General features: G+C 42.6%; 2 protein-coding genes across 5 annotated transcripts in view; one reads left to right on the plus strand and one right to left on the minus strand.

Moving 5' to 3' along the window:
* The window catches only part of WDPCP (WD repeat containing planar cell polarity effector), a 160,030-nt gene extending 159,396 nt beyond the window's left edge, over window positions 1–634 (minus strand). For all 4 annotated transcript variants that reach the window (XM_076334985.1, XM_076334988.1, XM_076334987.1 and 1 more), the window contains exon 1: window positions 463–634. The gene's annotated coding sequence lies outside the window, so the exon portion shown is untranslated. The remainder of the gene's footprint in view (window positions 1–462) is intronic.
* Window positions 635–1,461: 827 nt separating this feature from the next.
* Window positions 1,462–13,632, plus strand: MDH1 (malate dehydrogenase 1). The gene is made up of 9 exons (XM_076334990.1): window positions 1,462–1,601; window positions 7,071–7,169; window positions 7,492–7,588; window positions 8,587–8,762; window positions 10,169–10,291; window positions 10,428–10,604; window positions 12,214–12,327; window positions 12,543–12,632; window positions 12,996–13,632. Exons 1-9 carry the CDS (start codon window positions 1,599–1,601, stop codon window positions 13,119–13,121), a joined length of 1,005 nt encoding a protein of 334 aa, XP_076191105.1. The 5' UTR covers window positions 1,462–1,598; the 3' UTR covers window positions 13,122–13,632.
* The last annotated feature ends 421 nt before the right edge of the window (window positions 13,633–14,053 follow it).

Genomic DNA, 14,053 nt, shown 5'->3' on the forward strand with positions numbered 1-14,053 from the left:
AATTACAACCGACTACAAGGACTAGAGTAAGATTTAAAACTAATCCTGCAGAAAAATATTTGGACAAGTGAGACTCCACTAAAGACTTAACTAAATTACAGAATTTGTCCAATAAGGAACCCTGTCAGGATCTGAGGGAAAAAATAACCAACTATGCCATCCAAGAGTCTCTGTTACGGCATAACAACATAGTTTAAGAATCTGTGGGTTTTGCTGATGTATTAATACCAATATCAGCCTCACTTTAGGCACAGACCGAAAGTTTTTACTTCGGTCAACAATCCAAAATACAACTAAATGAATAGCTTTATTTTTGCACGACAGATCATTAGTTTAGTCACGCTGTTTTAACAGCAGAATAGCACAGGTAAGCTCTCAGTTTTCCCTACTGCAAGTAAATAAAAGGAAACGGCCAAGCGCAAGCTCACAGGATTTTGTAAAGTGTTAAGCATAGCTATGCACCTTCTCCTGAAGGGCCGAAAGAAAGGTGCCACAGGCAGCAGGGAGAGAGGAAGCGAGGAAAGAAACCCGGAGCCTGCACGGGAGCCAGAAGCAGCACCCGAGGGCGGCGGTTTTGGGCTCCCGGGACGCGCGGGTGCTCGCAGACGACTTCCCAGGAAGAGGCCGGGCCTGAGGGAAAGCCGGGCAAGACGCTGCGGCGCGGAAAAAGCAAGGGGAAAGCTCTGCCCGCCCTCGCCGCGCCCGGAACTTGGCCCGAGGAGAGGAGGTCCCTGCCTGCGCCCCCCCGCCCCCGCCCGTCTCACTGAGGTGACGGGCGCTGCCCAACGGCCGCGCACTGCCGGTAGGGCGGGCGCAGGGGGGCGGGCACCTACAGGTAGCGCCCGGAAACAGCCCAGCCCCGCTGGGCTGCCCACCCCAGGGAAGGGCACGGCCAGGCCGCGCACCCGAACCCACCGAGCGCTCCGAGGAGACGGGGCGGGTGGGGGGAGAGGGAGGGGGATGGGGAGCGCTGCCGCCGCCAGCGTCAGGGTCTCGCCCACGCGCGCACGCCGCTTCCCGCCCCCCCGTCACCTAGCAACCACTGAAGCACTGCCACCTGCGCACGCGCAGCAGCCACGCACTCTCGCGGCGCTCGACGTCCCCAGCCCGTGTCTCCTCCCGCGCGCATGCGCCTCTCTGCCCGCACCTGAGCAGAAAGCGCGCACGCCGTCCTTTCGCCTGGCGCATGCGCAAACAGAAATGCCCGCGCTGCCGCAACCCCCTGGCCCTCATCTCCCACGAGCGCATGCGCAACGAAGGGAGCCGCCTGTTGCCCCCTAGCGGCTCTCAGCAGAGCTGCTCTCGGGCCGCCGCTCTGCACTTCAATGAATGGGGCAAGGCGGGGCGGGTAACCGCTTGCCACGACGCCAATAGCGTCCGGGGGCGAGGCGCGCCTGCCCCGAGGCACGCTGGGAGTTGTAGTTCTCCCCGAGCCCTAAGCTGCGCGGGGCGGCGGGAGCCGCGACTACAGTCCCCAGGCGGCCGCGCGGGGCGTGCGCGCCCCGCCCCTCCGCGGAACCCTAGCGCAGCGCTGTCGAAGTTCCAGTCGCGCTGTAGAGGTGACCTCGAGGCTGCCGGACCCGCCGCTCCTCTCAGCCATGGTCGGTACCGCTCCCCGAGCCGGGGGCCGATCCCTTTAAGCGGCGGTTGGGGCGGGGTGACGGCGGGCTGCGCCCCCTCGCCGGGGCGGTTGGGGCCGGGGGTTCCCGTCAGGCGGAGGTCGCTGCGAAATGGCGCCGGCTTCCCCCCGTCTCCTCGCCGGGTGGCTCCTGCTGCCGGGCTGCCCGCGGCCCCGCCGCAAGGCCGTGGGCGGGGGACTTGAAGGTGCTCTTGGCACCCGGGAGGAAACGGGACTGGCGGCGGCCCAGGGCTTCCCTCAGCCCCCACGGAGGCCGCGCCGGGGTGACCTTCTTCCAGCCCGGGGACTTGGGGGTCGGCGTCGGCCCCTGCAATGCCGGCCTACCATCGTCCCTGCCTCCTCTTCACTGGCGTGCGGCGGGGGGTGTGTGTGGTGCGTGCGTGTGTGTGTGGTGCGTGCGTGTGTGTGTGGTGCGTGCGTGTGTGTGTGGTGCGTGCGTGTGTGTGTGAGAGAGCGAGCGAGCGAGCTTGTGGTCCCCCTGGGGTCACCGCGGCGGAGCGGAGCGACATGCCTTCGAGAAGATGGGAATGCCTGCTCCTTTATTTCATGAGACGTTGAAGGTTTTGGGTGCAATTCTGTGTTAGCTCAAGGGGAAATGCCTGTAAAATGTTTTCCTCTCTTGTTGCATCCCTGCTTGCTGTCAGAAATCCAGCTATTTCTGTAGGTTCTCTAAATTGTCAAGGAGTCCTTCTAGTTCTTGTCCTGAGGTTACACAGGTGAACTGGAGTGCTTTGCTTTTCTGTGGCATATATATATATGCACATGCACGAACTTGTACAGAGACCTTGCTTTCCTTTAGTATCATGAAAAGTCTCCATGTTTTTTTAGACTTTATACCCTGTTATTCAAACCTCTTCTTTTGGTACTTTGCTGTAGAAAAGATGCTTGTGTGCTCAGAAATGTGGCTTATTGTTTCAGCTATATGCTAAAAAATACTGAAATCTGTAAGCCTTGCTCATCCTAATTCTCCACTCTTATTTCTATTCAAAATATGGATTCTCAGGAGTGACCACAAGGCAGCAAGTTTTAGTTTGTACTTGAGCTTTCAAAACATCCACTGCCATGAATTTGGTGGTCTCCAGGAGAACTGCTATTTGAAACTTACTTTGATGCCCAGACTTTTTAGAATGTCACTGGTTTTTATCTTATTTTCACTATTCTAATTATGATTTGGTGTTAGGCAAAGGCTTTAAACTTCTGAAACAAAATCGTGCGTCTATTGATGCAACTGCTATTAGCTAAATGAAATGGAAAAAGCTTTTAAGGGCACCTGTCTCAAGGTCATTTCTTAAGGGAAGAATCCCTTTGGAATTCAGTCTATGAACCACAGCACTGCTGGGGTTGCTAAAGTGCACAACTGTCTTGCTGATACTTTCTACCACACCTCCAAATATGTTTATTGTCACTGCAACTCTGCTTTAAAGAGGGAAGAGCAAAGGGGATGTTTGTTAGGCAGGCTTTGGACTTTTGAGGAGATACAGTTTAATTTAATACTTAAAGCATTCTTGTCAAGCAAAGTGGGATAGCTTAGTTGGCTTTAATATTCAGGAATAACGTTAGGCTGATGGTATTTTACAGGCAGTTAAGTTTATCAGTAGTAATGTTTATAGAGGTCTTCTATAACTGTAATTAGTAATGCAAAGTCCATCACTTGTGTAGACAGGACATAGATTTTCTTGTTCCTACGTTTGATAGATTGTGGGTTATTTCATATTACACTTTTACTTACCTTTGTAACCTCCTGAATCAGTTTTGCAGTGTAGTGCTATTTTCATGTATGGCACTAACATTTTAGGTCTGCTAATATCAGCAGTAATCACAGAGATCATTTAGGCACTGAGTTCTTGAGCCAAAGTGTGTGCAGTGGGAGGGCATTAAGCCCACAGCTTCCTCATTTGATACTGGAAACTTTACTTTTATCGGTGATAATTTAGGAGGGGGAGAAATCCTACATGTTTGCTGAATTAGCGGGAGAAGGGTATCTGGGGGTGCAATGTTCACTTTTTTTCCTTCCTTTTTATCAGTACCTTTACTACTCTTTCAGTTTCCTAAAACTTTTTAACTATACATCAGCTGTTTGTGAAGTGGGGGAAGGCTTTGAAACTAAATAGTTCAGTTAGATGCTGTTTAATTTGTCCTCTAGTTCTTGTACACCTGAGACTGAGTAAAGGTCACCTCTGTAGTTATCACAGTGTGAAAGTATTCTTATTGAAGCCCAATGCAGGAGCCAAGTCATGGATTAAAGTGCCTGAACATGAATGTGTGAAGCCTGCAACTTCCATTGGGGAGCTACTCATTTCTCTAAACATCCAACCTCCAAAAGTAGCCTCAGATGCTCAGTGATACCGATTTTTTTTTCTATGTGGTGTAAGTTTTCCAGGGAGAGTTAACTATATTTTGTAAGAAGCACAACATTTTTGGCTTGTTAATCTAGCTCCTGGAATCAAGAGAAAGCATGAAAAATTTTTTGATACTAATTGCTCACAATTGGTGCAGGGGCAAGGGGGTTCAGGGAAAGCTTGTATGTGAATCCACTGTACTGAAGGCTTGGAGAGAAAAAAAACAAGTAGGCATTACTGCTCACTTTATTTTAGCTTATGTTTCTTCCTCCCTCCTCCAGCCCAAAATAGGGGGAGAACAGGAAGGATGGCAGTAAGCAAACATTTTTTTTAGAGGGTGGAGCTGAGTCATGACTGAAGGATTTTTTTTTTTTTTAACAAGGCTAAATGTTAAGTCTGTCTTAGTAAAAAAAAAAAAAAAAAAAAAAAAAAAAAATAGTCCTGCCTCTTGCCTTTTTATCTTCCACTCCTTCCATCTCCTGTTGTTATGCTGAATACTCACCATAATGCTAGTGGATAGATTGACATTTTTTATGTTTAAATCAGATTAGCACATAAAATGCATATAGTGGAAAAAATTTTCCCTGACTTTCCCCCTTTTGTAATACTACTTTAGATTGGCTCACAGGTTGCAAAGGAGAAAGAGCCTAACTTCTTAAAATCTTTGTTCCATTCACTGGAAATTCAGAAATCAATTCACAATTGATTTCAGATACCATGTAATTCAAAGAAAATGTCTTCTGCTGTTATCTGTGTGAATTCTGGAGTAGCATGCTTAGCATGGGTTCACTTGTTACATGCTGCTGATGTGGGATTTTGCCAGGCCAAGGTTTTGCAGCACAGTAGTTTTCCAGTACTTACTTTCCTAATGAATATGATTAGCTGCCTTAAGAGTGTTCATTGTTCCCTTTACATAAATAAAATGTAGATTCTCCTTAAAATCATGCTGAAAAGTTGGCTTTAAAACCTGATACGCATCTTAATCTGTGCTGCCCATCATCATTCGGACATTATGGTACATTTGGACAGTGTAACTCCCCTACTCAAGAATAGTGTACCAAAACTAGTTTTGAGATTTAAAACAGCAGTAATCGATTGACTGCTCTCCTTCCCTCTCCTCATGGAGTTTTGACGAGGTTTGAGGGATGAGACTCAAAGTAGGACAGGTTCAAAAGAAAATAATGCAGTTCAACACCATAACCAGTAGTCATTTAACCAAGTATTTAAAGAATCATTCCCATAATGAAGGCAAAATCATGTTGAGGTCTAAATCTGCGAGTTCAGTAGTTTAACTTAATCGCTTATGCTCTCATTTTATCTAGTACGTAGTAAAATGGGGTAGGTGGCCTGATTGTTATAGTTATCTAATGCTAGCTTGATGCAGCTATGCTTGGCTGGTCACTTCTGCAGAGAGAATACACTCAAATCCCCAAATGTTTTTTCTATAAATATTGATGACAGGAATATTGGTTGGAAAGGATCACTAGAGGTCATCCAGTCTGACCTCTTTCTTGCTCTGAGTCTGGAGGTTGTCCAGTCCAGCCTGATAGCAAGGCTTTTGCTGCTGCTAAATCAGGTCATACATGGTTTTTTCATATGGGTCTTGAAAACAGCCAAGGATGAAGGTTGCACAGACTCTCCAGGTACCCTGTTCCAGTGCAGCAGTAACACCCTAATGAAGAATTTTTCTCTTAATCTGTAGCCGTTGCCCCATGTTCTGCCATCTGCCACTACTGAGAGGCGTTTGGCAGTGTTATTTTTGTAACCTTTCTCAAAGTAGTAGTAGGCTGCAGTTAGATCACCCCTTGTCCTCTACCTTTCCAGACTATGCCCAGCTCCCTCAGCCTCATCTTACAGGACATGAACTCTGGGCCCCAACCATCTGAGTAATGCTTGCCTGGACCCTCTTTAGTTTTTCAACATCCCTCTAAAACTCAGGGTACCAAAACTGGACTCAGTATTCCAGCTGCAACCACCAGCGCTAAGTGAAATGCCTGCCTTTGCTCTGCAAGCTACACTTTTCATAATGTAGCCCAGTATGCAATTGAATCACTGCAGACGCAATTGAATCACTGCAGACATAATTGAATGTGGAAGATGTTTTGTCCATAGTTCAAATGATCATCTTTTAATTACTTGAAAAAGTGGGCATGGGATTCCAGCAAGCTAGTCAGAATGTGCTTGTTCCTGTCCTAGCATAATCTGCCCTAGCCCTGTTGCCTCTAGGGAGAAAGGGAGATACAAAAAACAGGCTTACAGAATATTGGGTTATGAATGTCCTTTGGCGTGTTTTCCCTTTTCAATATTAAATAACGTCTGGAGTTCCCCAAGTCCTGGTTCTGCTTTACAAACTGGACTTTTGCTATAGGGTAAGCCATTTTTTTCCCCTGTTTGCAATATAGCACTGTGTTGGCAGTCTTCTCCCAGTCTTTTGGAGTTTTGGGTCAGTTTGACGATGGACAGTTGTATTATGGATATTAGTGTCTGTATTTGTCCATAATGTAGCTTTTGTCTGTGGCTTTGTTAAATGGCTGCATAACAGTTTAGTGAGGCAGTAGTTTTAAGTCCACTAGATTCCTTGGTTTCTGGCATTCAGTGAGTCTTTGGTTGCAAGTAAGCGTTCAAAATGCTTAATATAAACAGCCCTCAAAATTGAAAGAATCTGAAAACTGGTGAAGTGTGGCAGGTCGTAAAACTTCTGTAGTAAGTTTGAAGTATGAATGGGTAATCTAATGAGTGGGTACATGTTGTAACACCTTATGCTAAAAAGGCAGCCTTGTTAAAAGGAATACAAAGTTTTTCAAATAGACTGTAATTCCTGGCATTTTGGAGGCTTTTCCAGGAGCAATTCTTAGGGATATTTTTGCAAGTGTGGTCTGTTTCTGTAAAAGCAAGTAGAGGAATTGCTGTTGGTTCTAGCAGAACAGAAGTGTGATCCCAGGAGCTGGCCCTGATCCACGTTTAGGCACATGCTTTCATCCAAGTTAAATAATCATAACCTTATTTCTGTAGTAACTGTTAATTTTACCGCTCTCAGATGGTATGAGCCTGCACTGTGTAGCTGTGGGTAAATCTCCGTAACTTTCTTGCAGGGTGAACCGATCAGAGTCCTGGTGACTGGAGCTGCCGGGCAGATTGCGTACTCGCTGCTCTACAGCATTGCCAAGGGACATGTCTTTGGCAAAGAACAGGTATTACACTGAATTATCATTTGTCTCTGCTGCACAGTAATGAATAAGCTAATGTCAGAAGTGCAGTCCCTGAGACTTGTTTTCTTGTAGACACTCAGAATGGTTTACCAATATGCAAGTAATTTATTCTTTAAATGGTGAAAATGGAGTCCTGCTCTTACACAAGCTTTCAGTTGTTGGTCGTGCTGAAGTTTTTCAGCAGTTTTTCTGTAAATGGATTTTAAGTCTTGCACAAGATAGCAGTTCCTAGCAGATAACAAGACAAATTAATTTTCAAAACAGATTACATGCAACTTACACTAAACCATTTCTTTCTTTACAGCCTCTTGTTCTTGTACTGCTGGATATCACCCCCATGATGACTGTATTGGAAGGTGTAGTGATGGAGCTGCAGGACTGTGCTCTACCGCTGCTGAGAGGTGGCCAAAAGAAATTTTTCTTAAACCTACAAGATGTTCTAGTACAACTACTGCATTTATGAGTTGCTGTAGCTGCCAGGAAGTTAAGCAGAAGAAAATATTAGATGATCCTTTCTTGGTTTTATATTTTGTGGAAGATAATTTAATTTAACTTGGGCTGTAAGCTAGGAAGAATGTCATCAAATGAGTTTTGTGTAAAGAATTGACTACGCAGATACCTGGGCTTTGGTTTATATCGTCTAATCCTGGGTTGTCAGCATGTGCAACAAATTGTCAGATACTTGTGCATTTATGCATTGTATTCTGGCGTAGTGGTAAAATAACAATGAATCTTTAGATACTCTTACATTCCTTTACTAAGTAAAAAAATTATAGTCTTTAGAAATATCTTCTGCATAAAGACGCAAATTGAAAAATCGCTCATCAAGTCATGTAAACAAGTTAAGTTCTGATAAATCTAAACAAGCAGAAGAAAGGGAGCCAGTAGATGCTACTGTAATTATTACAGTATTTAAAAAAATGTGTAGCTACCAGCTCTTGTACTTGTACAAATCAAACCTTCAGTTTGAATTGTTAAAGGTACAGGAAAACTTTATTTGTGTTGATATTTGCCACTAAGAATTTTTTGTAAAAGTGAAGAACAGCATATATGCATACATGTGTATAATATGCATATATACATATGTATATGTATCTAGAGAGAGAGACACATGAAAGGTATCTTTTGACATAGATTTCTCCTGTGTTATCAGAATTTATATCTAAAGCTTTAGATAAATATTTGGGTATAAATACTTGCCAGTAAACAGTTTCTAATCTGTGGAGTTAGGGCCAAATGACTATAGTTGTATTTTTGGAAGGGGAAGGTGGTGGTGTTGTCAGATCAGATTATATACTATTTATGAACCAAAGAATATTCCCGTTAACGTTCTGCCATGAGTATTTATCTTACTTAGATTCCCCCCCCCCCCCCCCCCCCCCCCGTTTCCTTTTTTTAGAGGTCATTCCAACAGACAAGGAGGAAGTTGCATTCAAAGACCTTGACATAGCAATTCTCGTTGGCTCCATGCCAAGGAGAGAGGGCATGGAGAGGAAGGATTTACTCAAAGCGAATGTGAAAATTTTCAAGTCTCAGGGTGCAGCCTTGGACAAGTATGCCAAAAAGACTGTCAAGGTGAGTATAGAAACTGAATTTAAAAAGTTAACTCTGAGTTATGTAGAGATCTAAATACATGGTAGAAAGATACTGCGCAAGCAGGAGCCTATTCAGTGCAGGCATTCCTTTCCTTAAGCCCTGGAAAATATACCACAGTCAAGGTTAGTTGAGATATAATATGTTAAATAGGTAGCTGATTTAGTCCTTAATTCGTTTGGTGAAAAAGGTAAGTCTTACATCGTATTGCTGTAGTCTGCATATACTCTGAACTGGTAACCAGCAATTCTAAAAAACAAACAAACAAACAAAAAAAACCAACCAAACAAAAAAAACCTATATAAAAAAATAAAAAGCAGTCTTCTGCTTGTTATCTCTTTTCTCTGGGAGAACTAAATTATCTACATGCAGCTGCCTACTTCATATCCATCTGTGGCTTTAACATAATGACCCTTAACTTCAGTATCAATATGGAATTACAGTTGCACAAAAAAATCAGCTTATTTAGGTTGTTTGCGTCTTGGTCTTTGGAGCATTGGAAGCTTTTAATTGTTCTCTCTCAGATTCCTTCAGCACAGTTAATGGGATCATGTGGCTGCTCTCCTACTGCTCTTAATCTCAGACCCAGACTCCGACTGTGCTTTGTAACTGACATTTTAATGTCTACTTCCTCTGCTGATGAACTTCCTACTGCTTCTAAAGACTTGTTTCCTTCTTAATATGGTTGGAATAAAAACTATCAATAAAACTATTGCAGAGTAATGGAAAATTTACTGAACTCACTTTCAAAAGGGGAAATAAAAAGGGAGGTTTGCAGATTAGCTTGTGTGATTGAGAGTATATGGAGCTTGACGTTAATCATTTGAGGCACATTAGTAGATGAAGGATGAATAAAAATCAGTTTTCCATAGTAATAAATTGATCTAAGTTCAGGCAATATTTTACTTCTAACTGCCTATGAACATTAAGATAACTAACCGTTCTGGCATTCTTAATTATAAAGTAATTATATAAAGCAGTGGCAGCCAGTCTAGGAACCATTTAAAAGGTGATGGTGAATTCACTGTGGGCCGACTAGTGTGTATGTATTGTCCTTTCCCTGTATCTAGTAGCACGGGGTTTGAAGCCAGGCTGTGGGTCAGTGTGCAGATCTCCCTAGAAGTCTTGTTCTCTTTTACATTTGAATGTCAAATTATAAAGAAGATGCCTAGCTAGAAAATATTTTTCTGTGCGGTTATAAAAGACTCGGTGACTATGAACGATGCACATATTAAAAAAAAAAAATCTTGTTGAAGACAACAAAGAGATTTAGAGAACTTTTTGATAGCTTCTTTGAAGGCAAAGTCATGTATTTCACTTGAGGGAGCTGTTTTGCAGAAATAGCTTCTTCATCTTTCCACATTCCCCTTCCCCTTCTTCGTTTTTAGGTTGTGGTAGTTGGGAATCCAGCAAATACTAACTGCCTGATCGCATCAAAGTCAGCCCCGTCAATACCAAAGGAAAACTTCAGCTGCTTAACTCGTTTGGATCACAACAGAGCTAAATCTCAGGTAAGAAGGGCCTATTCAAAGTAGAACACTTTCTGTTGTCCCTTCTAAATACAAACAGAGCAGTGCTTTCAAAGAAGCCTGTGAATTGAGAGGCTGAAGTTAATACAATGGACAGACATCTTTAATTTCTGATTAGATTGCTCTGAAACTTGGTGTGACTGCTAATGATGTGAAGAATGTCATCATCTGGGGCAACCACTCCTCCACTCAATATCCAGATGTTAACCATGCGAAGGTAAATGTGAAAGGAAAGGAAGTTGGAGTTTATGAAGCTATAAAAAATGACAGCTGGCTGAAGGGAGACTTTATCCTGGTAAGATCTTGGGGCTTTTTTAAATGGTCATTCTGTGCTTCTGCTTTCTCCTAACCTCATATGAAACTGTAAACTATGTAAATAACTGAGTGAAGCAGCGCTTCCTCTCTCACTGGAATAAGTCATCTTCAGATAGCTTGTCCCTATCAATTATTTGCTTTTGAAAAATTTAAGGCTTTATGAAACTTACGTAAATACTAGTAGAAGAAGCCATTTGGTGTGCTAAAATGATTTAACAAAAATAATTTTGATCATAGCTTGGGTGCAACTCATCTGGCACACAAGCACCATTGGCAGTTCAGTATGGTGACTTCTTTGGGGCAGCTTTGTAGTTGAAGTAGGATGATCTTCTGTTCGCTGCTCCCTACCCACCGAAAAAAGCCCAGCAGCCCTCCCCCTGCATATGCATGCACGCACACACTCGCTTTCCAAATCTAAATCTGTGGCCTTGTCAGCAGCGTTTCTGAAAAGTAATCTGAAAAATCTAGAAAACACCTGCAAATGTTTTAATGTAGGGTAGTAATAAATAATAATGTAGGGTAGTAAAACAAAATAATGGTATTAATTGATCAAGAGCACAGGCTACCTAAATGCAATAGAAAGTGAAACAAGGATTACTAAAGCCCTTGATGAATGTGACTCCAAGTAGCTGTACTTTGCTTTGTATTGCAGTGTTACTGGCATGCTGACAGCCAGGTACTGTATCTTAGCCAAGGCACCTTTAGTTTGGGACTGAGGATGTGTTTTGTCATACGACTGTGCTCTTTCCTATCTTGTTTTTGGATATAGCTTATTCTAGCTCATGCTTTTTGCTACAGAATAAATAATTGTATGCTGACAACCAAAGTTCATGAGCCAGAGTGTAAGCAGAAATGTGTCCTTGTCCTTGATCCTGCTGTATCTTACGTGGCCAAGGCAGGGTACTGGTTTGGCGCTCTGGGTACATTGTAATGCTGGTCTATGCTAGAATGCTTTCCCTAAGATAAGGACATGTCATAATTCCTGCCTTCTAGACTGGGGTCTGTTTGGCATACAGCGTTACCAAAACTTCTTAAACCTTATATTTTTTTTCTTTTAATAAGCTATTCTAATTCCAAGAGGTGCAATTCTTAAGTACAAAATTTCTGAATATAAACTTGAGTATAGGGAGGTAGGTTCAGCTATCTTCAGGAATTAAATTAATTTTATGCATTAAATATTGTAGGATTGAGACCAGCAAGTAGTTCACGTTGGTATTCAGCAAAATAAACTTAATGCCCAGTGTTGCTCTGAGACATCTGTTACTGTTGATGTACATGAAGTCTCTTGGTGGTAAAAGCCTGAAACATCTGATTGGTATGAAAGAAGTTAGTGGCCTGCTAGCTGTAAAGCAGGTACTAAGAAATGAGCCCGCCTCTGAAATATTCCATTATTTTCTTGTCTTGGCAAAACTCTTCCAGATTTTATTTCTGGATTGTATGCCATGTTCATTTAGTGATAGAACTGTATCTTGCCTGACGAAATTAAATAATGTTTGTAAGGTGGCCTTTCCTTATGGCGTTTACTAACAGTGTTTAGACCAAGCCAAGATCTTGCTGCTTTACGATTTAGGGTTTTTTCTTAATTGCAGGCTGTTCAGCAACGTGGAGCAGCCGTTATTAAGGCTAGGAAGCTGTCCAGTGCGATGTCAGCTGCCAAAGCTATCTGTGATCATGTGAGGGACATCTGGTTTGGCACTCCAGCGGTAAGATGTTGCTCTTGAGTAAGTGCTTGTTTGCCTAATGCTTTGATTACATGCCAGTGTCTCTGACCTCAAGTGTGTATGTGTGTTGAGAGGGGGAAGAATCTGTCTTTTTCTGGAATAAAGCGTGTCATAGGAGATGCAGTATATTGGAAATCAAAATTTTGCTTGCTTCTAGCAGTGAAAAATGTATTTATCCCTTCCTCTTCTGTTTTCAGGGGGAATTTGTTTCCATGGGAGTAATTTCTGATGGCAATTCTTATGGTGTTCCTGAAGACTTGCTATATTCATTTCCTGTTGTGATCAAGGTAACTAGACGGTATTTAAACCTAAGTATCTTCTGCAAGACTTAGTTGTAGTATGAGCTAGTTAACAGCTGTGCTTTTAGTATGGGACTGCAGTTGCTGGGACGCGGGGGTTTTAGCAGTCTTTCGCAGACAGGGTCATTATTCACCATTTTGTAGTAGTTGTCAAGTAAGTACTGATAGAAAAGTAGAATCTTACATGACTAGCTGGTGCTGGTTGTATTCTTTATCTGAAAACAAAATTAACTTCTGCCTGATGTGTTTTTTTTTTTAAGGCCATAAACTGTTTCTTGCGCTGCAAAGTTTCCTTTGTGCAGACTGAATGAAGCTTGTTCTCATATGAAGGGACTTTTTGTTTTCAAACAGGACAAGACCTGGAAGTTTGTTGAGGGTCTTCCTATTAATGATTTTTCTCGTGAGAAGATGGATCTGACTGCTAAGGAGTTAACTGAAGAGAAGGAGACTGCTGTGGAATTCCTCTCCAGTGCATGACTAGGTGATGAGGAAATAAAAAATAATTTAAGAGTGGAAGAATCTAAAAGTCGTCTCTAAGTCTGCTACCAAACACTATTACTGTATTCAAGTCAACTGTCTGTGGCAATTGTGCATTTTAAAGTTCATATGCTTACTGGTACTGTTGTGCCTATTGAGTTATTAGCAAAAAGATTATTAAAGAAGTGAAACTAGTTTGTTGACCAAACTCTATCTGTTCAATACTAGTTGCTTTCTGTGTATGATACAGAATAATTGTTTGCCTTGGCTACTAACGCACAACCTGAGTTTTGATTAGAATTTGGCACTATTGGAACACGTCCTAGTCCATGATCACTTCAGCATCCTATGGCTCAAGCGAAAATGAAATTAGAATGCCAGTAGTTCTTCTTGAACCAGAAGTTTAGTGACTCAAGTCTATGACTGGACAGACGCCAAGTATATACTGTTCACTCTGGTTATGCTTACAATGTTTGTCAATAGAAATATTAAAAGATGCTTAATCACATAATGGCTAAGAGTAGTCTGTTGCGCTTTATTTGCATGTTTTAGTTGGGTAACTAGCAGAATTTGATAGTACAACATAAAAATCCCTGAAGATCTATTTTAAAAAACTGAGGGAAACTAGTTTTAAGAAGCTTTATTGATGACTAGCACTTCCGTTTGTCTTTCCCAGGCAAAATTGCTTTCTGTCAACATCGGACACAAAAGCCTAAAGGCAGATTTGTATTCCAGCACTAGAGTTCAAAAGCAGTGTTGGTACTGTAGCTCAGTACTCATTTGATTGTAGCTTCAAAGCCTTTTGTCCCAGAAGACAAGGACTCACTTGGTTAAGACCAAGTGAGGTTAATATACTTGCTTGAGAATTTTTCTAGTGCAGCCTACAAACACTTTAACTGCAGGAAGGTTCAAATATACTGTACTGTAATTAT

The sequence above is a fragment of the Aptenodytes patagonicus genome, chromosome 3 (assembly GCF_965638725.1).
Source record: "Aptenodytes patagonicus chromosome 3, bAptPat1.pri.cur, whole genome shotgun sequence".
Taxonomy (NCBI): Eukaryota; Metazoa; Chordata; class Aves; order Sphenisciformes; family Spheniscidae; genus Aptenodytes; species Aptenodytes patagonicus.

Excerpts from the sequence above, each read along its gene's own strand:
- MDH1 (XM_076334990.1), top strand. Across the intron at positions 7,589-8,586 it reads TGCTCTACCGCTGCTGAGAG|AGGTCATTCCAACAGACAAG; the intron begins GTGGCCAAAAGA and ends TCCTTTTTTTAG. Across the intron at positions 10,605-12,213 it reads TGAAGGGAGACTTTATCCTG|GCTGTTCAGCAACGTGGAGC; the intron begins GTAAGATCTTGG and ends TCTTAATTGCAG.